This window comes from Mobula hypostoma, chromosome 8 (genome assembly GCF_963921235.1).
Source record: "Mobula hypostoma chromosome 8, sMobHyp1.1, whole genome shotgun sequence".
NCBI classification, from domain to species: Eukaryota; Metazoa; Chordata; class Chondrichthyes; order Myliobatiformes; family Myliobatidae; genus Mobula; species Mobula hypostoma.
The window spans coordinates 84,877,037-84,900,456 of record NC_086104.1 but is presented as its reverse complement, the minus strand read 5'-3'; the positions used below and the strand labels follow the sequence as shown (position 1 = coordinate 84,900,456).

The 23,420-nt window shown below is 41.1% G+C and overlaps 1 protein-coding gene across 4 annotated transcripts in view; it reads left to right on the top strand.

Annotated features, from left to right (window-relative positions):
- LOC134350153 (paired box protein Pax-1-like) overlaps positions 1-23,420 on the top strand; it is a 130,002-nt gene that overhangs the window by 8,032 nt on the left and 98,550 nt on the right. For 2 of the 4 annotated variants that reach the window (XM_063055103.1, XM_063055102.1), the window contains exon 5: positions 292-1,048. The exons of 1 other annotated variant lie outside the window; for it this stretch is intronic. In XM_063055103.1, the coding sequence (XP_062911173.1) occupies positions 292-383 (92 nt within the window). In that variant the 3' untranslated portion in view covers positions 384-1,048. Of the gene's footprint in view, positions 1-291; positions 1,049-9,085; positions 9,227-23,420 lie in introns of those variants that run through there. One more of the 4 variants, XM_063055105.1, reaches the window with a different exon arrangement.

Below are 23,420 nucleotides of genomic sequence, written 5' to 3'. Positions count from 1 at the left end.
ACACCATGGCAACACCATGGTGCCTCATAAGTCTTTTGATTCCGTCTAGGATCCATACAAATCTCTTTTCGTTAGAGGCCTAAGAATACCCATCTGTATACTTTATTATTATCCAGTTTCCTGGGCAAATGGGAACTACAGTTTCGGAAAAGATTGCATTTAGTTACATTTTCCTCGCCACTGCTCTGTTCTGCCCTGACCCGCGTTAACTACAATGAAACGTTTTTTTTTAGAGAATTCGCTAGTCTGTTTCCTTAAGATTTTGTTTTCTTTTTCTTGCTTTTATTTCAGTGGAGGACAGAAAACCCGGGAGCCCCGTTAGCAAGCCCCCAGAAGCTCTCAGGAACACGCACGGCCTCTCAATCTCAGCCTCCAGCACGTAAAACCCGGCCGGTAATTGAGTCAGTTGTAACAAATCGAACTGCTCCAAAGGATCTGATCGAACCGTAACCCTTAATCGCAAGGTTTATTTCCAAGAACTGATTTTTTTTATATTGAAAAAGAGAAATAAATATTTTCACAATACAGCAGCAACAAAAATGTCCCCTGCACAAAATATGTCTCTACGAAGAGATATCTACAACGTAAGCGCAGCACGAACATTGTAAACAATAATTCTAAAAGGAGAGAAAGCGTTCAGGGCAGAATATTTCTTCACATTTCGACAGGCTGTTGGTGGCGGGGAGGCCCATTTGTCTTGACTTAGTTTCATATATGTATAAGAAGTCAGAAATCATATTTGTTATGTAGCTACTAGGAATTTAAGCCATAATGTAATCAAAAACGATCTGCTCATTTAAAGCAGGCTTCGCGTATAGATCTGGTACCATTCCTTACCTTGCGAGTGAGAAGCGCTCTCCTTAGTTTCGTGTAATGTATTTTTGTACATAGCTTTATGAACCCAGTCACTTGGCTAACGCGTAAACGATGTGAAAAGAGTTTGTGAACATAATGTATATCCGAGACTGTAAATGTACAAAATATTTTGCCCTCGCGGATTATTTTATATTTTTATATTTCGAATTTAAAATATGCATTCATGTTGAAATAAAACAACGTTAAAATAGACGGCTGTATTGTGCTTCGATTCAAATCATCAGTTCTCCCTTCACAGATGCTACCTGACCTAATCGACATTTCCAGCCTTTTCTGTTTTAATTCAGTTTTCCAGCATTTTTGCTGTCACAGGCCGTCCAAATGCAAGGCGGTTCTGCTGGGCAAGCAGCGTTTTGTAATATTACACATACAATGTTTTGATTTCCACCTAGTTAATTATCAATGAACCCGCTCCCGTTATTTAGGGGCTTCTTCGGAAAAACTGCTCATCCCACTTTCTTATTCGCTGGGTTTAAACGCCATACCTTTTATGTAATATTACACCTGCCACTTAGATCACTTTACGACAGAGAGTACAGAATGGCTGCCGGCCCAACGCATTTGCCGAGAAGCAAACTCTTCACATTGGTATAGGAAATGCCTGCGTTTCAATGAAATTCGTTCGAAGTACAGAACGCGTGCCCAAACTGGCATAGCTACCATGTAAACAGTTGCCCCACTGTAACGGCAATTTGTGATCGTTGATGACCATTTATTTATTTGACCACAATTTACTCATGATCCTACAGATGTTAAAAGCTTCGGACAAGAAGACGATTCTCCGAATGCATGTCAGCGCTGCTTGTGTTGCATATCTCGGGATATCGCCAAGCAATCGTCTGCAGGGGAGTGCGAGTGGTGTGAATTGTCCATGCTTGTGACGTGAATGAGTTGAACGTCATCTTAAATCCGCACATAAATCTAAGCGTCATATTCCTAACAAATTTTGGAAATAATACAATAGGGCACCTGTATCGTTTCCATGGGATCTGTTTTATAATGGCTTTATCTTTAAATTGGTAGTCATTCGTAAATAAACAAATAACTCGTTGTTGTTGAAGTAGAGAAAGTAACCTAGAAATACTCCTTTTTTGAGTCTAGTGTTCCAGTTCCAAATACTACACTGCTATCGGGATTATGTATGACTATATTTGTCCCTAGACTTGTAGCGAGTTTTGATCTAGTTACTGGGGTGCGATTTATATGATCGGCTTGCTCCTTAATGCATCAGCAATCGGCAGGTTACTCGAATCTATGCTTACATGAACACACAGCTTAAGTATATGTTCTTGTCTTGTTCCCCAATGGTAACGGAACGTTATATGAACACTTGGAAAAATAATATATACTTGAAATGCCTTCAAATATCCAACAAAGATTCTCTCTCCCCATTTTGATTTACTCGAAATTCTACGAATTCTACTGTAAAGTGAAAACATTTCACCTGGTTTAACGCGCTCTGTGGTTGTGACATTGAGAATTTATTTATCCGATTAAAATAACAGTTCTTCACTTTTAACAGATTATATCTTTAAGTAATTAGTTTTGTGGACATTGGTCTTTTTTTTTCTTCAATCTATACTTTTGAGTCGGCCTCAAGTAGATAAAACACATGTACAGTAGAATAGTAGCAAACTTCCATCTTAATACTCAAACTGAGTTACATGCAATTCTTCCCATAAATAAAATATCTTTAGAGGCCACGCTGAAAAGGTCTCGGCGATTTTTAAATGAAAGCAAAAGATTTCGACATTATTGTTCCACACAATCATGCATATACAATGGGGAATGGGCATATAAATCTTCCACACAGCGATTCGTAGCGGCGAGGTTGATGGGAAGAGAGGGTGTTTTCAAGTCGTATAAACATTTCCAAATAGAGAACAAAGGTAGGGTACAGAACGAAAAGCCTTCATTATGTTTTCGTACCTGCCGATAAGGAGGCTGTTCCCTCCCTTTCCTCCTCCACCCAGTTTTATCGGATCAGTGCTGGACAAACGTAATCGATTCCTAGCTTGATGTCGTTACAATTAGGGGTGGCTATAATCCAACTCTTGAGAGATTTCGATAGCATTTGTGAAATAAACCCTTCATTTGTGAAAAATATTTTAATTTTACACTGGGGTGAATAAATAATAGTGGGCGTTCAATCTGAGAGTACACCTTCAAACACCCTAGTCACTCAGCAAAGGAGCATTTATAATGTCACCTGGCTCTGCCAGAAATAGTAATTGGAAATAGTGGATAAGCCTGCTTTTCTAGGAATTATAAGCCTTTTTCGAAGAGGCTTGTGATTTGGAAAAAGGCGTTGTTAATGGTTAGAAAACGCCCTTAACTTGCAGATCCAGTACAGTTGAGGAATCCGGATAAACTATGTCTGTGGAACAGTGGTTTTGATTTTCAGGGTACCAGAACTGAAAACATAAAGCGGCATAAAAATTGCTTCCTCGCTGACATTACCAAAAATGTCGATCAGAGAAATGAAAAGATAATCAGGTTTAGAAAGAGATTAGTTATGTTATCAGGACTGTGTATTTAGTATTTGGAAGCCTCTACACTTTATAAATCGTGGTTTAGAAAGTTGTATTCAAATAAGAGATTTATATTGGTTAAAGCAGTTTGCTCTCATCCCTGCTACAACTTCTTTCGCCAATCAAAGATTCTTAATGTCATCCTTGTAACATAGGATAAGGTTTCTGGATATATTAAGAGATATTCTAAAATACTTCAGGCATTTGGCTAAGATCAAATATTAAATATATCATTATCTTCTGGAATGCTGTAATTATTTTTAAGATCTTGAAATAAATGGGTCCCAGATAGTTGAGCTGGGCAGAACGGCTTAGAACAGGCTGAAATAAAACAGTCACATTAACGCTAGGTTGATGATTTGTTTAATTTTCTTTCCTGTATGCAGCTCTTGGTAATGCACCATTGTTCTTTTGCAGATTTTATTTGCATGTAACGATTGATAGGGTTGGGTAGTTTTTACATATATCTAACTAGTTCCACTCCTTAGTTAAATGCTCTTGGCAGTAGGAGTGCACTGCACAATGTTCATTCTCAAGTACAAAATGCCCACAGTTTAAATATCTAAAACATAACTTAGTAATTGATAATAATAATGAAACACCACAAAGCAACATCCATGTTTCTTCACATTTGTTGAAAGGAATATTAACAGGTATGTATAAAATTACTTCTCAGACATTCATTGAATAATTCAAAACTATATATACATATCTTATCCATGCCTATTAACATGTAAATCTAAAGTTGCAGAAGTCATTGTATATGTTAGGCTCATGTGCGCACAATGTAATTCTGAATTGTTGGAGATATCATCATTTATATTTCATGGCAGCTTGATTGTATTTTTGAAATCAATAACCTCTTTTCTTCTGCCTTATTGGAGCCTGTACTGCAGATTATTATCTAGTGCAGCCCTGGAAACCATATCTATAGAGTCTTATATCTGATGCTGGCAGTTGTTCTATAGTTATGTGAGAGAGAGAGAGAATAAAATGTTATCCTGTGACCAGATTAAGAGGCCCCAACATACATAGACCATACATCCACTAATGTTTTGTAACAGTTTAACTAACCCAAACATTTTAAGAACAAAAATACCAAAAATAATATTAGAAAGTGACAACTAAAATATTTTAAATATTTAGGAGTCATTTCCTGACATAGTTTTCAATAATTTTGCTTCCATTGGATGATATTTTATTTCATAATATGAAACTAATTGTGCTTCAGTGGTACAATTTATTAACCTACTTAACCTATTGATCAATTAAATTGCAATTAGGCATTGAAGTTCTGCTTCATGGAGAGTACACAAAAATATTTTAGCTTTGCTATCTATGCAAATTATAACTAACACTTTTAATGGTAATAATTGTAAATAGGGTGAAACTCAGAACATCAGAATGGTAGTTTGTGGGAATTAAAGGCTAAGTTGTTGCTTCCCTTTACACATTCTCTGCAAAGTGCATCTACACTGATATTTGAATCTTGATTTAAAGAAAATATAGATTTTTTTTTGCTCATCTGTGTTTCACTTGTTTTTGACCATCTTCATGATCTAGTATTTTTTTTCTCTCAATTACTACCGCATATCATTTTTGTTTTACAGAAATGATCAATTAAATGTCGAAATCCAGGTCAGATGTTACTGAGCCATATCTTTTCTTGCAAAGAAACAACTCACCATAACATTATAAAAACACACTGCAAAACCTGTCATTTCATGCCTCTCTTCCACAGAACATTTATTTAGTTTGCCCCTCTTCATTATGCTTTTGACTGATCATTCCATCCTCATCTGCCAGACTGTGGATTGATAAGTGCTGACTACAATGAAACAAAGAAATAAGTTAAAACACATGTGATGTTTTTACAAATACTTTAGAGAGTAAATTCCAAAATACTGAAACAAAAAACAATTCAGTTTTATCATCTTGCAAATGTTATTGAAACCTATGCCTGTGTAAAGAAGATGAATCATTACAATTTTGACCAGTCATTCAATTTATGTTTTGTAAGGTCAATATTCTATAATTCCATGGAACAAAGCTATATTTGATGGTGGACAATCGGAATCAGAATCAGGTTTATTATCACCGGCATGTGATGTGAAATTTGTTAACTTAGCAGCAGCAGTTAAATGCAATACATAATCTAGCAGAGAGAGAAAAAAATAATAATAAATAAACAAGTAAAACAATTATGTATATTGAATAGATTTTTAAAAATGTGCAAAAACAGAAATGCTGTATATTAAAAAACTGAGGTAGTGTCCAAAGCTTCAATGTCCATTTAGGAATCAGATGGCAGAGGGGTAGAAACTGTTGCTGAATCACTGAGTGTGTGCCTTCAGGCTTCTGTATCTCCTACCTGATGTTAACAGTGAGAAAAGGGCATGCCCTGGGTGCTGGAGGTCCTTAATAATGGACGCTGCCTTTCTGAGACACTGCTCCCAAAAGGTGGGTACTTTGTAGGCTAGTGCCCAAGATGGAGCTGACTAGATTTACAACCTTCTGGAGCTTCTTTCAGTTCTGTGCAGTAGCCTGTCCATACCAGACAGTGATGCAGCCTGTCAGAATGCTCTCCACGGTACAACTATAGAAGTTTTTGAGTGTATTTGTTGACATGCCAAATCTCTTCAAACTCCTAATAAAGTATAGCTGCTGCCTTGCCTTCTTTATAACTACATCGATATGTTGGGACCAGGTTAGATCCTCAGAGATCTTGACACCCAGGAACTTGAAGCTGCTCACTCTCTCCACTTTTGATACCTCTATGAGGATTGGTATGTGCTCCTTTGTCTTACCCTTCCTGAAGTCCACAATCAACTCTTTTGTCTTACTGACGTTGAGCGCCAGATTGTTACTGCGACACCATTCCACTATTTGGCATATCTCACTCCTCCGCGCCCTCTTGTCACCACCTGAGATTCTACCAACAATGGTTGTATCATCAACAAATTTATCGATGGTGTTTGAGTGATGCCTAGCCACACAGTCATGTGTATATAGAGGGTAGAGCAGTGGGCTAAGCACACACCCCTGAGGTGCACCAGTGTTGATCGTCAGCAAGGAGGATATGTTATCACCAATCTGCACAGACTGTGGTCTTCCGGTTAGGAAGCCGAGGATCGAATTGCAGAGGGAGGTGCAGAGGCCTAGGTTCTGCAACTTCTCAATCAGGATTGTGTGAATGATGGTATTAAATGCTGAGCTATAGTCGATTAACAGCATCCTGACGCAGGTGCTTGTGTTGTCTAGGTGGTCTAAGCCATGTGGAGAGCCATTGAGATTGCGTCTGCCATTGACCTATTGTGGCAATAGGTAAATTGCAATGGGTCCAGGTCCTTGCTGAGGCAGGAGTTCAGTCTAATCATAACCAACGTCTCAAAAAATTTCATCACTGTTGATGTGAGTGCGACCGGGCGACAAGCATTAAGGCAGCCCACATTATTCTTCTTAGGCACTGGTATAATTGTTGCCTTTTTGAAGCAAGTGGGAACTTCTGCCCATAGCAGTGAGAGGTTGAAAATGTCCTTGAATACTCCTGCTGGTTGGTTGCAACAGGTTTTCAGAGCCTTACCAGGTATTCCATTGGGACCTTCAGGCTTGAGAGGGTTCACTGTCTTTAAAGACAGTCTAACATTGGCCGCTGAGATGGAGATCACAGGGTCCTCAGGTGCAGCAGGGATCTTCACAGCTGTCATTGTGTTCTCCCTTTCAAGGTGTGCATAGAAGGCATTGAGTTCATCTGGTAGTGAAGAATCGCTGCCATTCATCCTGTTGGGTTTTGGTTTGTAGGAAGTAAAGTCTTGCAGACCCTGCCAGAGTTGCCGTGCATTTGATATCGCATTTGTTAGAGAATGATGTTATCTTTGCTATGCAGCTTTGCTCAGGCAAAGATATTCTAATGGTATAATTCAGATCCATGTAAAGTTGATGGTATGGAGTAGTAAAATCTAATCATTCCGTTCTTCAGACTTAGTAGAAACAGAGTGCTCCTATAAGGGAAAAATAAATGAACAAACATTTCATAGTTTTCAAGATAGATATCATGGCACTGGATATTTGATACAAATGGGTATTTGTATACCAAGTAGCATTGGTACTTGGTATTTAATGAGAGGATGTCTTTTGACTTTCTTAAAGGTGGAATTTAAAAAATAGTATTTCACTGAAACAAGTAATTATTCAAATAATTATTCAATCCCGAAGAAGGGTCTTAGCCGAAACATAGACTGTTTACTCATTTCCATAGATGCTGCCCGGCCTGCTGAGTTCCTCCAGCATTCTGTGTGTGTTGCTTTGGATTTCCAGCATCTGCAGATTTTCTCATGTTTGAAATAATTATTCAAAATTATTTTCCAACTGTACTTATTACAAGAACAAGTTGAGTTCTAAGTGACCTCTTTGGAATATGTAGAACACTCTGGAACACTGTTGTTCTGCCCGCTGCTCAAGTCTAGGGAAGACAATCTCTGGCCCCGCCAAACCTGTGAGATTGAGGTGTAAGCCCCTTGTTTGTGTGGATGTTGCGTGATTTGTTACCCTGTAACAAATCAGAACCATGAAATAACAGGCAGTACACCACATGCAATTAAATGATTCAGCATTTTAATTCTTAATTGACCAAAGGGTTAGTAAAGAAAAAGCAAAAAAAAAAGAAAAAGACCCATTTTAATGAAACAGTTTAATGTGCACAAGTTGGAGCTCACAGTTTCCCCTTCGCCGATCTTCCTTCGATCTCCCCAGCCTTCATTGGATGGCTCACATTCCAAAGCACCCGTTATCTCTAATCATAACCCAAACACTGCTTCTACAGAAAGACCATTATGTCAGCAGTGAAACCTTTCCCAGAGTGTTACATGTCCATTTCTCACTGTTTACATTAACTTGCATATTAAAGTCGAGCTATTCAATTGCTAGGAGGTGAATTGATTTACTTTTGGAGTAGAGTGTGGTTCTTAACCATAAAAGTCCCATATATTAATGAATCTTAATATTATATAAAGTTTCAAATGGTGATCCAGTATGAATTCTGTTGAAGGTTTTCTCCAAGTGCTGTTGGAGAGGGAGTTCTAGAATTCAGACCCAGCGATGATGAAGGAATTGTGGCTATGGCGGAGATGGTGACTGTAGATTTGGGAGGAGCTTTCTGTGTAACAGTGACAGAGGAAATAAATGTTTATAGTACTGGTGCCAAGTGGGTTATTTGTTGTCAATGATGTTGAACTTCTTCAGTGATATTGGAGCTGCAATCATCCAGGAAAGGAGCTGTCCATCAAACATATGATGGGAATCATAGATGATGAGAATATCCTTGTGATGTGAGGAGATAGACTTTCACTATAGGATAATTAGTCTCTGAATTTTTTTTTCTATAGTCTCAGTATTTAAATGGCTGGTGAAGTGAAGTTTCTGGTCAATGGTGACTCCCCAGGACTTGTTGCTGAGGTATTAGGCAGTAGAGGAGCTTTTTATGGTCAAAGGTAGGTGGTTACACTTCCCCTTTTTACAGTTAGTTACTTTTAAGCCACTTCTCATTGCATACATGAATTTTGTCTACGTTTGACTGCATGTAGGCATGGATTGCTTTGTTTTCAAATGGGCTGCAGGTGGATTTGAACTTAGTGCAAGCACCAGTAAAAAAATCACCATTTCTGACTTTATAATGGCAGGACATCATTAATGAAGCCACCAAAGATGGTTGGACCATGGATACTGCCCTGACAACTCGTGTAATGATGCCCTGAGGCTGGTGTGACTGTTTCCCAACAATTACAGCCATCTTTCTGCACTTGAGGTATGACCGCAGCCATTGGAATAAGACCATAAGATATAGGAGTAGAATTAGGCCATTTGGCCCATTAATACTGCTCCGTCATTTCATCATGGCGGATCCAATTTCCCTCTCAGCCCTAATGTCCTGGCTTCTCCTCATATCCCTTCATGCCCTGACTAATCAAGAATCCATTAACCTCTGACTTGAATCTATCCAGTGACTTGGCCACCACAGCTGCCTGTGGCAATGAATTCCACAGATTCACCACCCTTTGGCTAAAGCAATTTCTCCTCATCTCCATTCTAAAAGGATGTCCCTCTATTCAGAGGTTGTGCCCTGCAGTCTTGGACTCCATCATGGTAGGAAACATCCTCTCCACATCCACTCTGTTGAAGCATTTGTTTGCTCCTTGATACCCATCAGAAAATCATACAAAATTTATGATGTAGGAGAAAGCTTAACCCTGACTGCATGAGAAAATTAAATCACCACCCTACACCTGAACTCTGCTTCTGTTTCACATCAGTGTTCACAGACGCACATAAGGTCTTTACATCCTACCATCACACATCAGAGTCATGGCCTTGCTATGTCATGGCTTTTGCCTCTATAGGCTGTTTAGGCAATCAATACCAGACCTCTGGCACCATCTATGTGAAATAAATCCCTTTATTGTCTCCCTAATACTTATTATACTAGTTACTTTAAATTAATGCCTATCAATTTTTGACTCTTCTGCTGAGGGAAACTCTACTTTCCTGTTTACTCTACCCATGAATCTTAATTAAGTCTTCCCTCAGCCCCCTTTGTTCGAAAGAAAACAACCTCTGCTTATCCCATCTTTTCCCGTGATTAAAATATATGAATTTTGCAACATTCTTTATACCATCTCCAATGAAATCATATTTTCCTGTTGTGTAATCGTCCAAAATACACATGGCTCCAGCATAATCACTTTGCTCTTGTACTTATGTCTCAGTTAATAAAGGAAAACCTTCCAGATGCATTGCTGATCAATTTGTCTGATGTTTCTACTACTAAGCCCGCCCCCTTCAGATTCTCAACAAAATTTAACATTTTTCTCTCTATTCTGTGTTTTCCTTGTGTTGCTGCACATCTGAAATTATACTCCCTCATACTTCTCTGGATTAAATTTGATTTACCATTTTTCTGCCAGACCGACAATTTGTATCTTACTGCAGTCTAAAGCTTTTTTCCTCACTGCCAACCACATGACCACCTTTTGTTATCATCTGCAAACCTCCTGTATTTAATTGTTAATAATTATTAAGTGCAAAGGGACTGCAAGCTAAACCCAATGGAACCCCATTAGCAAAAACCTTGCAGTCATAAAACACCTGTCAATCATTACCTTTTACTTCCTGTCACTCAGTCAATTATTGATCCCAATTCCATGGAACCCATTTAATATTGCACCCACTTTCATCTTTACTCTAACAGCAACATATTTTCCTTTCTTTTGTGACAACAATAATGAAATATTCAAAGAAAACATGAGCCATATCATCTGTCTCTACAAATAGGTAATCTTTTTAATCAGTTATAGGTCCTGCTCTTTCCTTAGTAATCGTCTTTCTCTTAATCTACTTTTAAAACATAAGAATTTATTTGTGCTTTGATTAACAAGATTTTTTTTCATGTTCTCTCTTAATTTTCCTTTTACTTGCACCCTTACATGTTCTGCATTCTATTTATCTTTTCGCTGCATCAGTTGCATTTTGTCATATACAGTATTTTGCCTTATTTTTGTCTTGTCTTCAGGGAACATTAGATTGCCAATTCCACCCTTTTTGTTTGTAGGTCACATTTACACTGAATCACTTGAATTTCCATCTAGAAGGCCTCCCATTATTATGAGACTGCGTTACCTTTTGAGTTCACTTTTGTAGAGCACATTTCAATCTCATTCTTCAATTTAGATCCTTACACCTATTTTATTGTTGAACTGTTTCATAACCATGATAAATATAATTGACCACTGCTGCAAAAATGCTCTCCCACTGATCTCCCTCCCCTTTTGTCTGGCATTGTTCCCTAAAATTAAATCTAAGATTGTCCTCCTCCTGTTAGGCTTGTTGAATAATGGTTAAAAAAAAAATTCTCCTGAATGTTGGGGCCAAATTGTTGTTGATGCGTCATTTGTATTTTCTTACAATAAAATGTTCCCACTTAAAATTGGACTGTGTAGCTTCATGTTTTGGAGGGTGTACCTTATGAGAATTAGGTTGAATGAACTTGGCCTTTTCTTCTTGGAGTGATGGAGGATGAGAGGTGACCTGATAGAGGTGTATAAGATGATGAGAGGCATTGATTGTGTGGATAGTCGGAGGCTTTTTTTACAGGGCTGAAATGACTAACAGGAGAGGGCACAGTTTTAAGATGCTTGGAAGTAAGTACAGAGGGGATATCAGGGGTAAGTTTTTTACGCAGAGAACAGTGAGTGCGTGGAATGGGCTGCCGGTGACGGTGGTAGAGGAGGATACAATTGGGTCTCCTGGACAATAAGAGACCCCTGGACAGGTACATGGAGCTTAGAAAAATAGAGGGCTATGGGTAACCCCAGGTAATTTCTAAAGTAAGTTCATGTTTGTCACAGCATTGTGCGATGAAGGGCCTGTATTATGCTGTAGGTTTTCTATGTTTCTATGTTTTTTAATACTATTAAGTCAGGTTTGCTTCAGGAAGGTGTTAATAGATATTAGATAATATTGATTGGGAAGTCCATGACCTTTGCTAGGGTATGAGGGGATCTCTTCATGGCATCTGACAAAGCAAAAAGCTTCAAGTAGGAAAAGCGATGTCTAATGACATCTTATAAATTTCTGAATCAAGCTTCTTGGATTTTTCAATTGTGTAAGGGTGAGTTGCACAGTTTGTAGATGTTCATATAGAGGCCAGCTTTCAATATACTATGAATCTTGCTTCAGTGTAGACTCAAAGGGGACTTCTTTGATTTGGGTCCTCGCTGATACTGGGAACTGAACGAAGGTGGGTCCACATTAAAGAATTTACCTAGATGGTTACCCTCCCCCTCCCACCTGAAGAATAGTCACTCCCACCACCTTTCCAGCTCATCACAGGTGCCTCACTGCTGTTCTTAATGCACACCCACTGGCTTGATTGGCTCTCTCAGACCGTCAAACACTGATCGACACCATTTCTCTGCACTGCACATGAAACTACCTCTCCATGACTATAGTAGCAAAAACAAAATGTTGGAGGAATTCAGCAAACAACAGGAATTCTGCAGATGCTGGAAATTCAAGCAACACACATCAAAGTTGCTGGTGAACGCAGCAGTCCTGACGAAGGGTCTCGGCCTGAAACGTCGACTGCACCTCTTCCTAGAGATGCTGCCTGGCCTGCTGCGTTCACCAGCAACTTTGATGTGTCTTGGAGGAATTCAGCAGGTCAGGTAGCATCTATGGAGAGGAATAAGACCTTGGTCAGACCCCACTTGGAGAACTGTGTTTATTTCTGGTCACCTCACTACAGGAAGGATGTGGATACTATACAAAGAATGTAGAGGAGATTTACAAGGATGTTGCCTGGATTGGAGAATGTGCCTTATGAGAACAGGTTGAGCGAACTTGGCCTTTTCTCCTTGGAGTGATGGAGGACGAGAGGTGACCTGATAGATTTGTATAAGGTGATGAGAGGCATTGATTGTGTAGATAGCCAGAGGCTTTCTTCCCAGGGCTGAAATGGCTAACATAGGTAGCATAGTTTTAAGGTGCTGGGGAGTAGGCACAGAGGGGATGTCAGGGGTAAGTTTTTCACACAGAGAGTGGTGGGTGCGTGGAATGCACTGCCAGCGGAGGTGGTAGAGGCGGATACAATAGGGTCTTTTAAGAGACTCTTAGATAGGTACAGGGAGCTTAGAAAAATAGAATGCTATGCAGGAGGCTAATTCTGGGCCGTTTCTAGAGTAGGTTATATGGTCAGTACAACATTGTGAGCCATAGGACCTGTAATGTGCTGTAGATTTCTATGTTCTACATTTTAATAAACAGTCATCATTTTGGGCCAAGACCCTTCATCAGGAAAGGAAAGGGGGAACAAGCCAGAATAAGAAGGTAGGTGTAGGGCAAGGAGTACAAGCTAGAAGGTCATCCCCTTCAGTTCAAGGTCATTGGTGAAGCCATGTAAGGGGGAAGGTGGGTGGGTGAGAAGCCGGGAGGTAATAGGTGGAAAGGGTTAAGGGCTGAAGATGAAGGACATCAGAGGGAGGAGGTAGGTAGGTGAGGAGAAGAAAAAGGGAACGAGGGGAACCAGAAGGGGAATGGGGAAAGAAAGAAGGTAGAGGGGAGAGAAATTACCAGAAGCTAGAGAAATGGATGTTCATGCCATCAGGTTGGAGACTATCCAGATGAAATATGAGGTGTTTCTCCTCTATCATGAGAGTGGCCTCATCATGGCAGTAGAGGAGGCCATGAATCACCATCATGTTGCAATGGTAATGGGAAGTTGAACTAAAATGAGTGGCCACCAGGAAATCCTACCTGCTGTGTGGATGGAGCAAAGGTGCTTGACAAAGCGGTCCCCCGACCTACATCGGATCTCACTGACATAGAGTCAACTGCACTGGGCGAACCGAAGACAACTTTACACCCAGCCTAATCCTACCCCTTTCAGCACCAGCTGCAGTGACGAACTATTCAAGTACACTTCCATGTACAGTTAAAATATGTTGAGTGTTTCTGCCCTGATGGCCTTTCAAAACAACCCATATCCATATCCCACTGACGATTTGTCCTCCTCCCTCTGCTACTTCATGATCCCCCAACCAAAGATCACAGATCTTCAACTCCCCAACCCCATCTCTGTCTATTGTTCACAGTTCCTGCATTTCCAGGATCTTCTGCCTGCAGTGCAGAGAAATTTTGCAGTTAACTCCTCCTCACAAACTGCTGGAAAAATTTGTGAAGGTATTGTGCAAACCAAGAGCTGGATGAGTTATTTTAAAATAGGAATGAAATTCAGCCCAGATGCACTGACTTAATTCCTCCTTGCCCTTTAAACTCTTACCCTTTGATGCAGTGCCACAGAGGACTGATAACTACTGCCTTCTGCGTAGGAGCTTTGAGATGCAAGTATAACCCAAGCAATCTGGCCTTATTCTTGTAATCCCAAAGAGCAATCCCATCTTCACTAGGATCCAGGTTGAGGTTTGTTACCTTCTCTTCGGGATTCTTTTCAGCACCATGCACTGAATACAGAGCAGCACGTCCTCTAACTTTTTATATTATTAGATTATGAAGACATGCAGTCCTCTTTTATTGTCATTTAGTAATGCATGCATTAAGAAATGATACAATATTTCCTCCGGTGTGATATCACAAAACACAGGACAGCCCAAGACTGAAAAAACTGACAAAACTACATAATTATAACATATAGTTACAACAGTGCAACAATACCATAACTTGATGAAGAATTCCATGAGCACAGTAAAAGTTCAAAGTCTCTCAGATGTCCCACATCTCACACAGACGGGAGAAGGAAGAAAAACTCTCCCTGCCATGCCCGACCACAATCCGTCTCTGAGTCATCCGAAAACTTCGAGCTCTGATCAGCTCTCTGACACTGAGTACTAAGCGCCATCTCTGTCCGAACGATTTGACCTCAATCTCGGTCCCCAACAGCAGGCAAAGCCGGGGATTTTGAGGCCTACCCTCCGGAAGATTCCCGATCACACAGTAACGACAGCAACGAACGAGCATTTCAGAAATTTCTCCAGATGTTCCTCTGTGCTTTCACTTCCCTCTCCATCAAATCAGAATTGTCCACGGCCCCTATTTAACGGATACAATATCATTTTTCACAGGAGGGCTGCGCACACGTGGCACGCTGCTATCTCTCCTCCCGCAGTTAACCAAACAAAACAAGAGCCTGAAGAACTGGAATCCTGCAGTAGTTCAAATAGCATTTGAAGCAGTTAATATCCCGATGTGCTAGTAATCTACCTAGTATAGTGATTGATTAACTGGGTTAATTAAAAAGTCAGAATTTAATGGCATATGCACAAGTGCGTGTATGCACAGGTGAAATGAAAAACATACTTGCAGTAATGTTACAGGCACATAGCATCAGGTAAGCAGTATTCAGAAGGAAAAAATCATGAACTAAACATGCACACAAGAAATTCTGCAGGTGCTTGAAATCTTGGAGCAATACACACAAGTGCTGCAGAAATTCATCAGGTCAAGCAGCGTCTGTGGAGGGGAATACGTAGTTGACTTTATTCTTCTCCATTGATGCCACCTGACCTGCTGAGTTCCTCCAGCACTTTGTGAATAACATATACACAATTTTTGGAAGAAAGAACATAATTAGATTTTTAAACAAAAACATTGTGTTGCAAAATGATCAAAGTGGTCATTTTGTTGCTATGCTGGAGCAGTGATTAGTTTTCCTGTCCTAGTGACGATTGGTTTAAGAATCGCATGGTTGAAGGGAAGTAACTGTTCTTGAATACAGTGGTGCAGATCTTCTGTCTTCTGCACCTTTTGCCAGATTGTAAATTGAAGAAGGTGGTATGACCCGGATGGTAAGGGTCTTTGATGATAGATGGTGAGGATAAATAGACAGTGTCTCATGTAAAGCACTGATGGTGGGTAGGAGTGTACCGTGATGGATTGGGCTGAGTCCACTATTCTCTTCAGTTCCTTATACTTCTGAGGTTTGAGTTGGAATTGCTATCAAGTGGAAGGATGCGAATTCAAGTAGTTAAATAACTCTGGAGTTACTTTAATAGCAACAAAAAAACAGTCTTAATTATGGGAACCATGAAACCACTGGAATTATGTAAAACCCATATGGATCACTCATGTCAGCCAGGAAGAGAAGTCTGGCTAGTCAGCCTTTATGTGACTGTAGACCCATGTGGTTGATTCTTAAATCTCTCCTCAATTTATGACAGTTTGGTGTGGGCAAGAAGTGGTAGCCTTGCCAATGATGTCTACATGTTGCGAATGAAGAAAATAAGAAAAGGCAGTGGATTATGTTTGACTCAGCCAGCCCCTCACATTTATAGCTTGTATTATTCTGGCTATTACTCAAACCATTCATGGTCCCTTTGTGGCAAGAGTACTTAAAGTTCAAAATTCAAACTAAACTTATTATCAAAGTATGAATATGTCACCATATACTACCCAGAGATTCATTTTCTCGCAGGCATACAATAGAATCAATGAAAAACTACACATAAACAATGACCAACAAACAACCAATGTGCAAAAGAAGACAGACTGTGAAAATATAAAAAAAAACACATTATAATGATAATAAATAAATAAATAATAATTAATGCTGAGAATATGAATTGGAGAGCCCTTGAAAGTGATTCCATGGGCTGTGGAATCAGTACAGAGTTGAGGTGAGTGAAGTTATCCATGCTGGTTCAGGAGCCTGATGGTTGAAGAGTAATAATTGTTCCTGACTGAACCTGATGGTATGGGACTTACGGCTCCCATACCTTCTTCCTGATGGTGGCAGCTAGAAGAGAGCACAGCCTGGATGGTTATGGTGCTTGATGATGGATGCTGCCTTCATGTGCACTGCTCCTTGTAGGTGTGCTAATCCTAATAGTTGAAATTAATCCATGAAATGGAGCAGTTCACAGGCACTGTATAGGCCATAGGTGTCATAATCTGAGACCACCCTGACGGTCATTTAACAGCTCAGAGGCCTTTACAACTGCTTCTAAGTAGCTCTAATCATTGCAAGAACAGTTGAAATCTGTTTAAGTACTGTAATTTTAAAAAGTTAAAACAATTTTAAAGATTAAATACTTTTTTTAAAAAAATGAGCATTAAATCAAATAAAGGAAAATATGCTTAGTTTTTCAGTTCAGGCCTGCAACTGTATTTATTTGTTAGAGACGGCAGATGCTGAAATCTGGAGCAAAAATGAAAGTGCTGAATGAACCTCAGCACCTGTGGAGGGAAGTGGACAGTCAATGTTTCCGGATGAGACCCTTCATTGGATAAGATTATTTGTTGACAAATGTTGACCCCATTGGTGTTTTATTGTCCATCCTTATTTGGCCCTGGTGTGAGGAGGTGGCTAACATCAACCATACTGGTGGTCTAAATCACATATCAGCCAGATTGGGTAAGGATGCTAGACTTTCCATGCCGAAGGACATTAGCAGGCCACCTAAATTCGGTAGTCCTTTGGTAACCATGACTGAGACTATTCTGTTCTCTATCTATTTAACTACTTGATTTTATATTCCTCATCTGCGATAATGCAAGCTTGTGCCTCTAGATCAATCACCCAGTATTCCTAATACCATAAGACATAGGAGCAGAATTAGATATTTGGCACATGGAATCTACTCCACCATTTCATCATGGCTGATCCATTTCCCTCTCAACCCCATCCTCTTGCCTTTTCCCTGTAACCTTTCTCACCCTGACTTATCAAGAACATATCTACCTTTGCCCTAATTACACTCAATGACCTGGTCTTTGGCAACGAATTCCAGATTCACTACCCCTGGCTAAAGGAACTCCTCCTCATTCTAAATGGACATCCTTCTATTCTCAGGTTGTTCCCTCTGATTATAGACTCCCCTGCTTAAGGAAACATCCTCTCCACATCTACTTTATCTAGGCCACTCAACATTTGATATGTTTCAATGAGCTCTCCCTCTCATTCTTCTGAATTCCAGTGAGTACAGACCCAGAGCCATCAAACACTCCTCATATGATAAGCTTTTCATTCCTGGAATCATTTTCATGAACCTCCTGTTAAATTTCTCCATTTTCAGGACATCCTTTCTTAGATAAGGGGACTAAATCTGCTCACAATACTCCAAGTGAGGCTTCCCCAGTACCTTCTTATAAAGCCTCAGCATTACATCCTTGCTTTTATATTCTAGTCCTCTCGAAATGAATGCTAACATTGCATTTGCCTTCCTCACTACTGACTCAACCCACATGTTAACCTTTGGGGAATCCTTCATGAGGACTCCCAAGTCCTTTGCACCTCAGATTTCTGAACTTTCTCCCAGTTTGGAAAATAGTTTATGCTTTTAGTCCTTCTACCACAGTGAATGACCATACACTTCCCGACACTGTTTCCATCTGCCACTTCATTGCCCATTCTCCTAAGCTGTCTAAGTCTTGCTGCAGCCTCTCTGCTTCCCCAACACTACCAGCCCCTCCACCTATCTTTGTATCATCTGCAAATTTGACCACAAGACCATCAACTCCATCATCCAAATCATTGACATAACATGTAAAAAAAAAGTGGTTCCAGTACAGACCCCTGTGCAACACTACTAGTTACCCGCAGGCAATCAGAAAAGCTTCCCTTTATTCCCACTCTTTGCCTCCTGCCATTCAGCTTATGCTCTATCCATGCCAGGATCTTTCCTGTAATACGATGGGTTCTTATCAGCCTCACGTGTGGCAACTTATCAAAGGGCTTCTGAAAATCCAAGAACACAACATCCACCAATTCCCCTTTGTCTAACCTGCATGTTATTTTCTCAAAGAATTCCAATTGATTTTTCAGGCAAGATTTTCCCTTAAAGAAACCATGCTGACTTTGGCCTGTTTTATCATGCGCCTCCAAGTACCCTGAAACCTCATCCTTAATAATCGACTCCAACATCTTCCCAACTACTGAGGCCTATAATTTCCTTTCTTCTGCCTCTGTCCCTTCTTAAAAACCGGAATTACATTTGCATTTTTCCAGTCCTCCAGAACCACGTTGGAAGCTAGTGATTCTTGAAAGTTCATTGCTAATGCCTCCTCAGTCTCATCAGCATACCAATCAAGAAACTTGCAGTAGCTGAATTACTACTTGTATGCACATGGCCTATCATATCCAGCATCAGTCAGAGGGGCCAGATGCAAAGCATATCCTGCTCCTCAGCTCAGGATAATCTAAGACCATTCTCTCATTTCAGAAGTGAGCACTAGATGTGAAATGCAGTGGTGTCTGAGACCCAGGCAGGGAAATCAGGAGGTAGAAACAAAACAACTGGAGATGCTGCAGCATTGGTGTAACATAATCCTGCTAGTAGAACACAATGGGTCAAGCAATAACTGCTGAGGCAAAGGGATGGTCAACGTTTCAGTAATGTCAACTATGTGTGCTGCTTGATCCATGAGTCCTTACAGAGGGAAATCAACATTGTGCTGACCCGTGTACAATAGTTAGTCTCCATGTGGACACTGACTAACCATCCGTGAATTCAGTCCTGCTATATGTGGTTATGGATAAATGTGAATGATAATTAACAGCCTTTTAGCAGGGGCAATTAAGTATGGGCAATAAATGGAGGCCTTGCCCCATGAGAGAATACATTTAAAAAATGCAGAATGATGAAGGTACTGTTAAGCATGAAAAATGGTACTCCAGCTGCAATGCTGTCGACAAAAAAGCCTTGCAGAGGGTGGTTAGGGGAGCGGAGAAGGTTATTGGGGTTTCCCTACCTTCTGTCCAAGACCCCTTTCAGAGTCGATGCCTCCAGAAGACACGGTACATCATTAAAGACCCCTCACACCCTCTCCATGAACTGTTTGTTCTTCTGCCATCAGGCAAATGTTACAGGAGCATCAAAACTAAAACCACAAGGCTACTAAACAGCTTCCTCCCACAGGCAGTCAGACTGCTAAATAGCTGGTCCACCTGACTCTGCTTTGGGCACTTTTAACTTGTACCGGACACTTATAACTTGATTTTAACTGACATGTGGCTGTTGTGTTTTACTATTTATTGTTATGTTTATTATTTAGTGTTGCGTTTGTTATGTTATGATTGCACTGCCCCTGAGAAACGCTGTCTTATTCTGCCCTGCAGAGCTGATGTATGGTTAGAATGACAATAAAGCTTTTTGAATCTTTGAATCTTTGAATTCTTAATGTGTCTACATTTTCAGAAAGAATTCTTAGGCATAAACATTATTTTAGATGTCTCATACTCATGAATGTAGTACACAGTGCACGCCACAGTATGATGCACTCGGTCCCACAGAGGGTTTGAAACTAGCCTTGGAAAGTTTCCTTATAATGTTGGAAGTGGGTGTCACGTGCTAATGAGATCATCAAATGAACGCCGGATAATTAGTTCCACTTTTCCAATCCAAAATACCTCCTTCAGAAGTCAAAGAGCCAGGATCTTGCCTGCAGATTTCTTTTGAATAGTTTTGCTTTAACGTAAATAGAGATGCCTTCTCTTGGGAAATGGCTTGGCAAGGATGCAGAACACAGCAGCAAGAAAGCTAACTATGTGAACAGGGCCGCGCCGGAATAGAGTTGTTAGGAAAACATTCTGGGTTAATTATTTTCTCTACCAAAGCTAATCCATTTGAGGCCAGTAACACACCCCAACATTGATGTCATCAGCAGTTGTCATTGTAGCAGTTCAAGCAATAAAAGAACATTGAAACAGAAAATTAACTGAAATCCTTAAAGTTATTCAAATAAAGGGCTTCTCTTTTAGCTTTCATACATTGCAAGATAATTAAATCTTGGTGTTTCTTTTGTGATCTGCAATGGATCTAATGTATGTAATTGTGATTGCTCAGATGGGTACACCCGGCATCATGAACAAAATAGGGTGAAGGGTTTATTCCTGTGCTGAAAAACTCTGGGACTCAAAGTCTTCTTTAATCATAGGCATAGTCATAGTCATACTTTATTGATCCCGGGGGAAATTGGTTTTTGTTACAGTTGCACCATAAATAATAAATAGCAATAGTACCATAAATAGTTAAATAGTAATATGTAAATTATGCCAGTAAATTATGAAATAAATCCAGGACCAGCCTATTGGCCCAGGGTGTCTGGCCCTCCAAGGGAGGAGTTGTAAAGTTTGATGGCCACAGGCAGGAATGATTTCCTATGATGCTTAGTGCTGCATCTCGATAGAATAAGTCTCTGGCTGAATGTACTCCTGTGCCCACCCAGTACATTATGTAGTGGATGGGAGACATTGACCAAAATGACTTGCAACTTAGACAGCATCCTCTTTTCAGATACCACCGTGAGAGAGTCCAGTTCCATTCCTACAACATCTCTGGTCTTACGAATGAGTTTGTTGATTCTGTTGGTGTCTGCTACCCTCAGCCTGCTGCCCCAGCACACAACAGCAAACATGATAGCACTGGCCACCACAGACTTGTAGAACATCCTCAGCATCGTCCGGCAGATGTTAAAGGACCTCAGTCTCCTCAGGAAATAGAGACGGCTCTGGCCCTTCTTGTAGACAGCCTCAGTGTTCTTTGACCAGTCCAGTTTATTGTCAATTCGTATCCCCAGGTATTTGTAATCCTCCACCCTCCACACTGACCCCCTGGATGGAAACAGGGGTCACCGGTACCTTAGCTCTCCTCAGATCTACCACCAGCTCCTTAGTCTTTTTCACATTAAGCTGCAGATAATTCTGCTCACACCATGTGACAAAGTTTCCTACCGTAGCCCTGTACTCAGCCTCATCTCCGTTGCTGATGCATCCAACTATGGCAGGGTCATCCGAAAACTTCTGAAGATGACAAGACTCTGTGCAGTAGTTGAAGTCTGAGGTGTAAATGGTGAAGAGAAAGGGAGACAAGACAGTCCCCTGTGGAGCCCTAGTGCTGCTGATCACTCTGTTGGACACACAGTGTTGCAAGCACACGTACTGTGGTCTGCCAGTCAGGTAATCAAAAATCCATGACACCAGGAAAGCATCCACCTGCATTGCTGTCAGCTTCTCCCCCAACAGAGCAGGGCGGATGGTGTTGAACGCACTGGAGAAGTCAAAAAACATGACCCTCACAGTGCTCGCTGGCTTGTCCAGGTGGGCGTAGACATGGTTCAGCAGGTAGATGATGGCATCCTCAACTCCTAGTCGGGGCTGGTAGGCGAACTGGAGGGGATCTAAGTGTGGCCTGACCATAGGCCGGAGCAGCTCCAGAACAAGTCTCTCCAGGGTCTTCATGATGTGGGAGGTCAATGCCACCGGTCTGTAGTCATTGAGGCCGCTGGGGCGTGGCGTCTTCGGCACAGGGACAAGGCAGGACTTCTTCCACAGTACAGGAGCCCTCCGGAGCCTCAGGCTCAGGTTGAATACATGGCGAAGTACTCCCCATAGCTGAGGGGCACAGGCTTTGAGCACCCTGGTACTGACACCATCCGGTCTTGCAGCCTTGCTTGGGTTGAGACATTTCAGCTGTCTTCTCACCTGTTCAGCTGTGAAGCCCACCTTGGTGGTTTCGTGTGGGGAAGGGGTATAGTCATGAGAGCAGGGTGGGGGACTGTGAGGAGGGGTAGGAGGGGAGAGTGGAATATGTGTTGGTTGGGGGCCGACAACAGATGGCTCATGTGTGGGATGGGCAGGGGCCACAATATCAAATCTGTTAAAGAACAGATTAAGTTCATTGGCCCTGTCCACACTGCCTTCAGCTCCTCTGTTGCTAGTTTGCTGGAACCCAGTGACGGTCCTCATCCCCCTCCAGACCTCTCTCATGTTGTCCTGCTGGAGTTTCCACTCAAGCTTCCTTCTGTACCTGCCTTTAGCCTCCCTGATCCTGGCTTTCAGGTCACTCTGTATTGCCCTCAGCTCCTCCCTATTTCCATCTCTAAACACCCTCTTTTTAGCGTTCAGGATGTCCTTAATGTCCTTTGTCAGCCATGGCTTGTTATTTGAATAACAAAGGACAGTTCTTGTCGGAACATTGCAGTCCACACAGAAGTTGATGTAATTAGTGATGCACTCTGTGAGCCCATCAATATCCTCTCCATGTGGCTCACAGAGTGCTTGCCAGTCTGTCACCTCAAAACACCTTTGGAGCACCTCATAAGCCTCCGACCATTTCCTCACTGTCCTCGAGGTTGCAGGTTCACTCTTCACCAGAGGCACGTAGCGGCGTTTTAGATGCACCAGGTTGTGATCTGATCTTCCCACTGGGGGGAGGGGAGAGGAGCTGTATGCATCCTTAATGTTCGCGTACATCAAATCCAGAGTCCTCTCCCCTCTGGTTGTACAGCTCACATACTGCGTGAAGTTAGGCAGTGTTCTAGCCATAGTAACCTGGTTGAGGTCACCCGAGATGGAAATGAGGGCACTTGGGTGCTGGGTTTGTAATTTGGCTATGACGGTGTAAATGATGTTACACGCTGACCTCAGGTTGGCAGAGGGAGGGATGTACACAACAACCGCAATTGCATGCGAGATTTCCCTTGGCAAATAATATGGCTGGAGTCTAACAG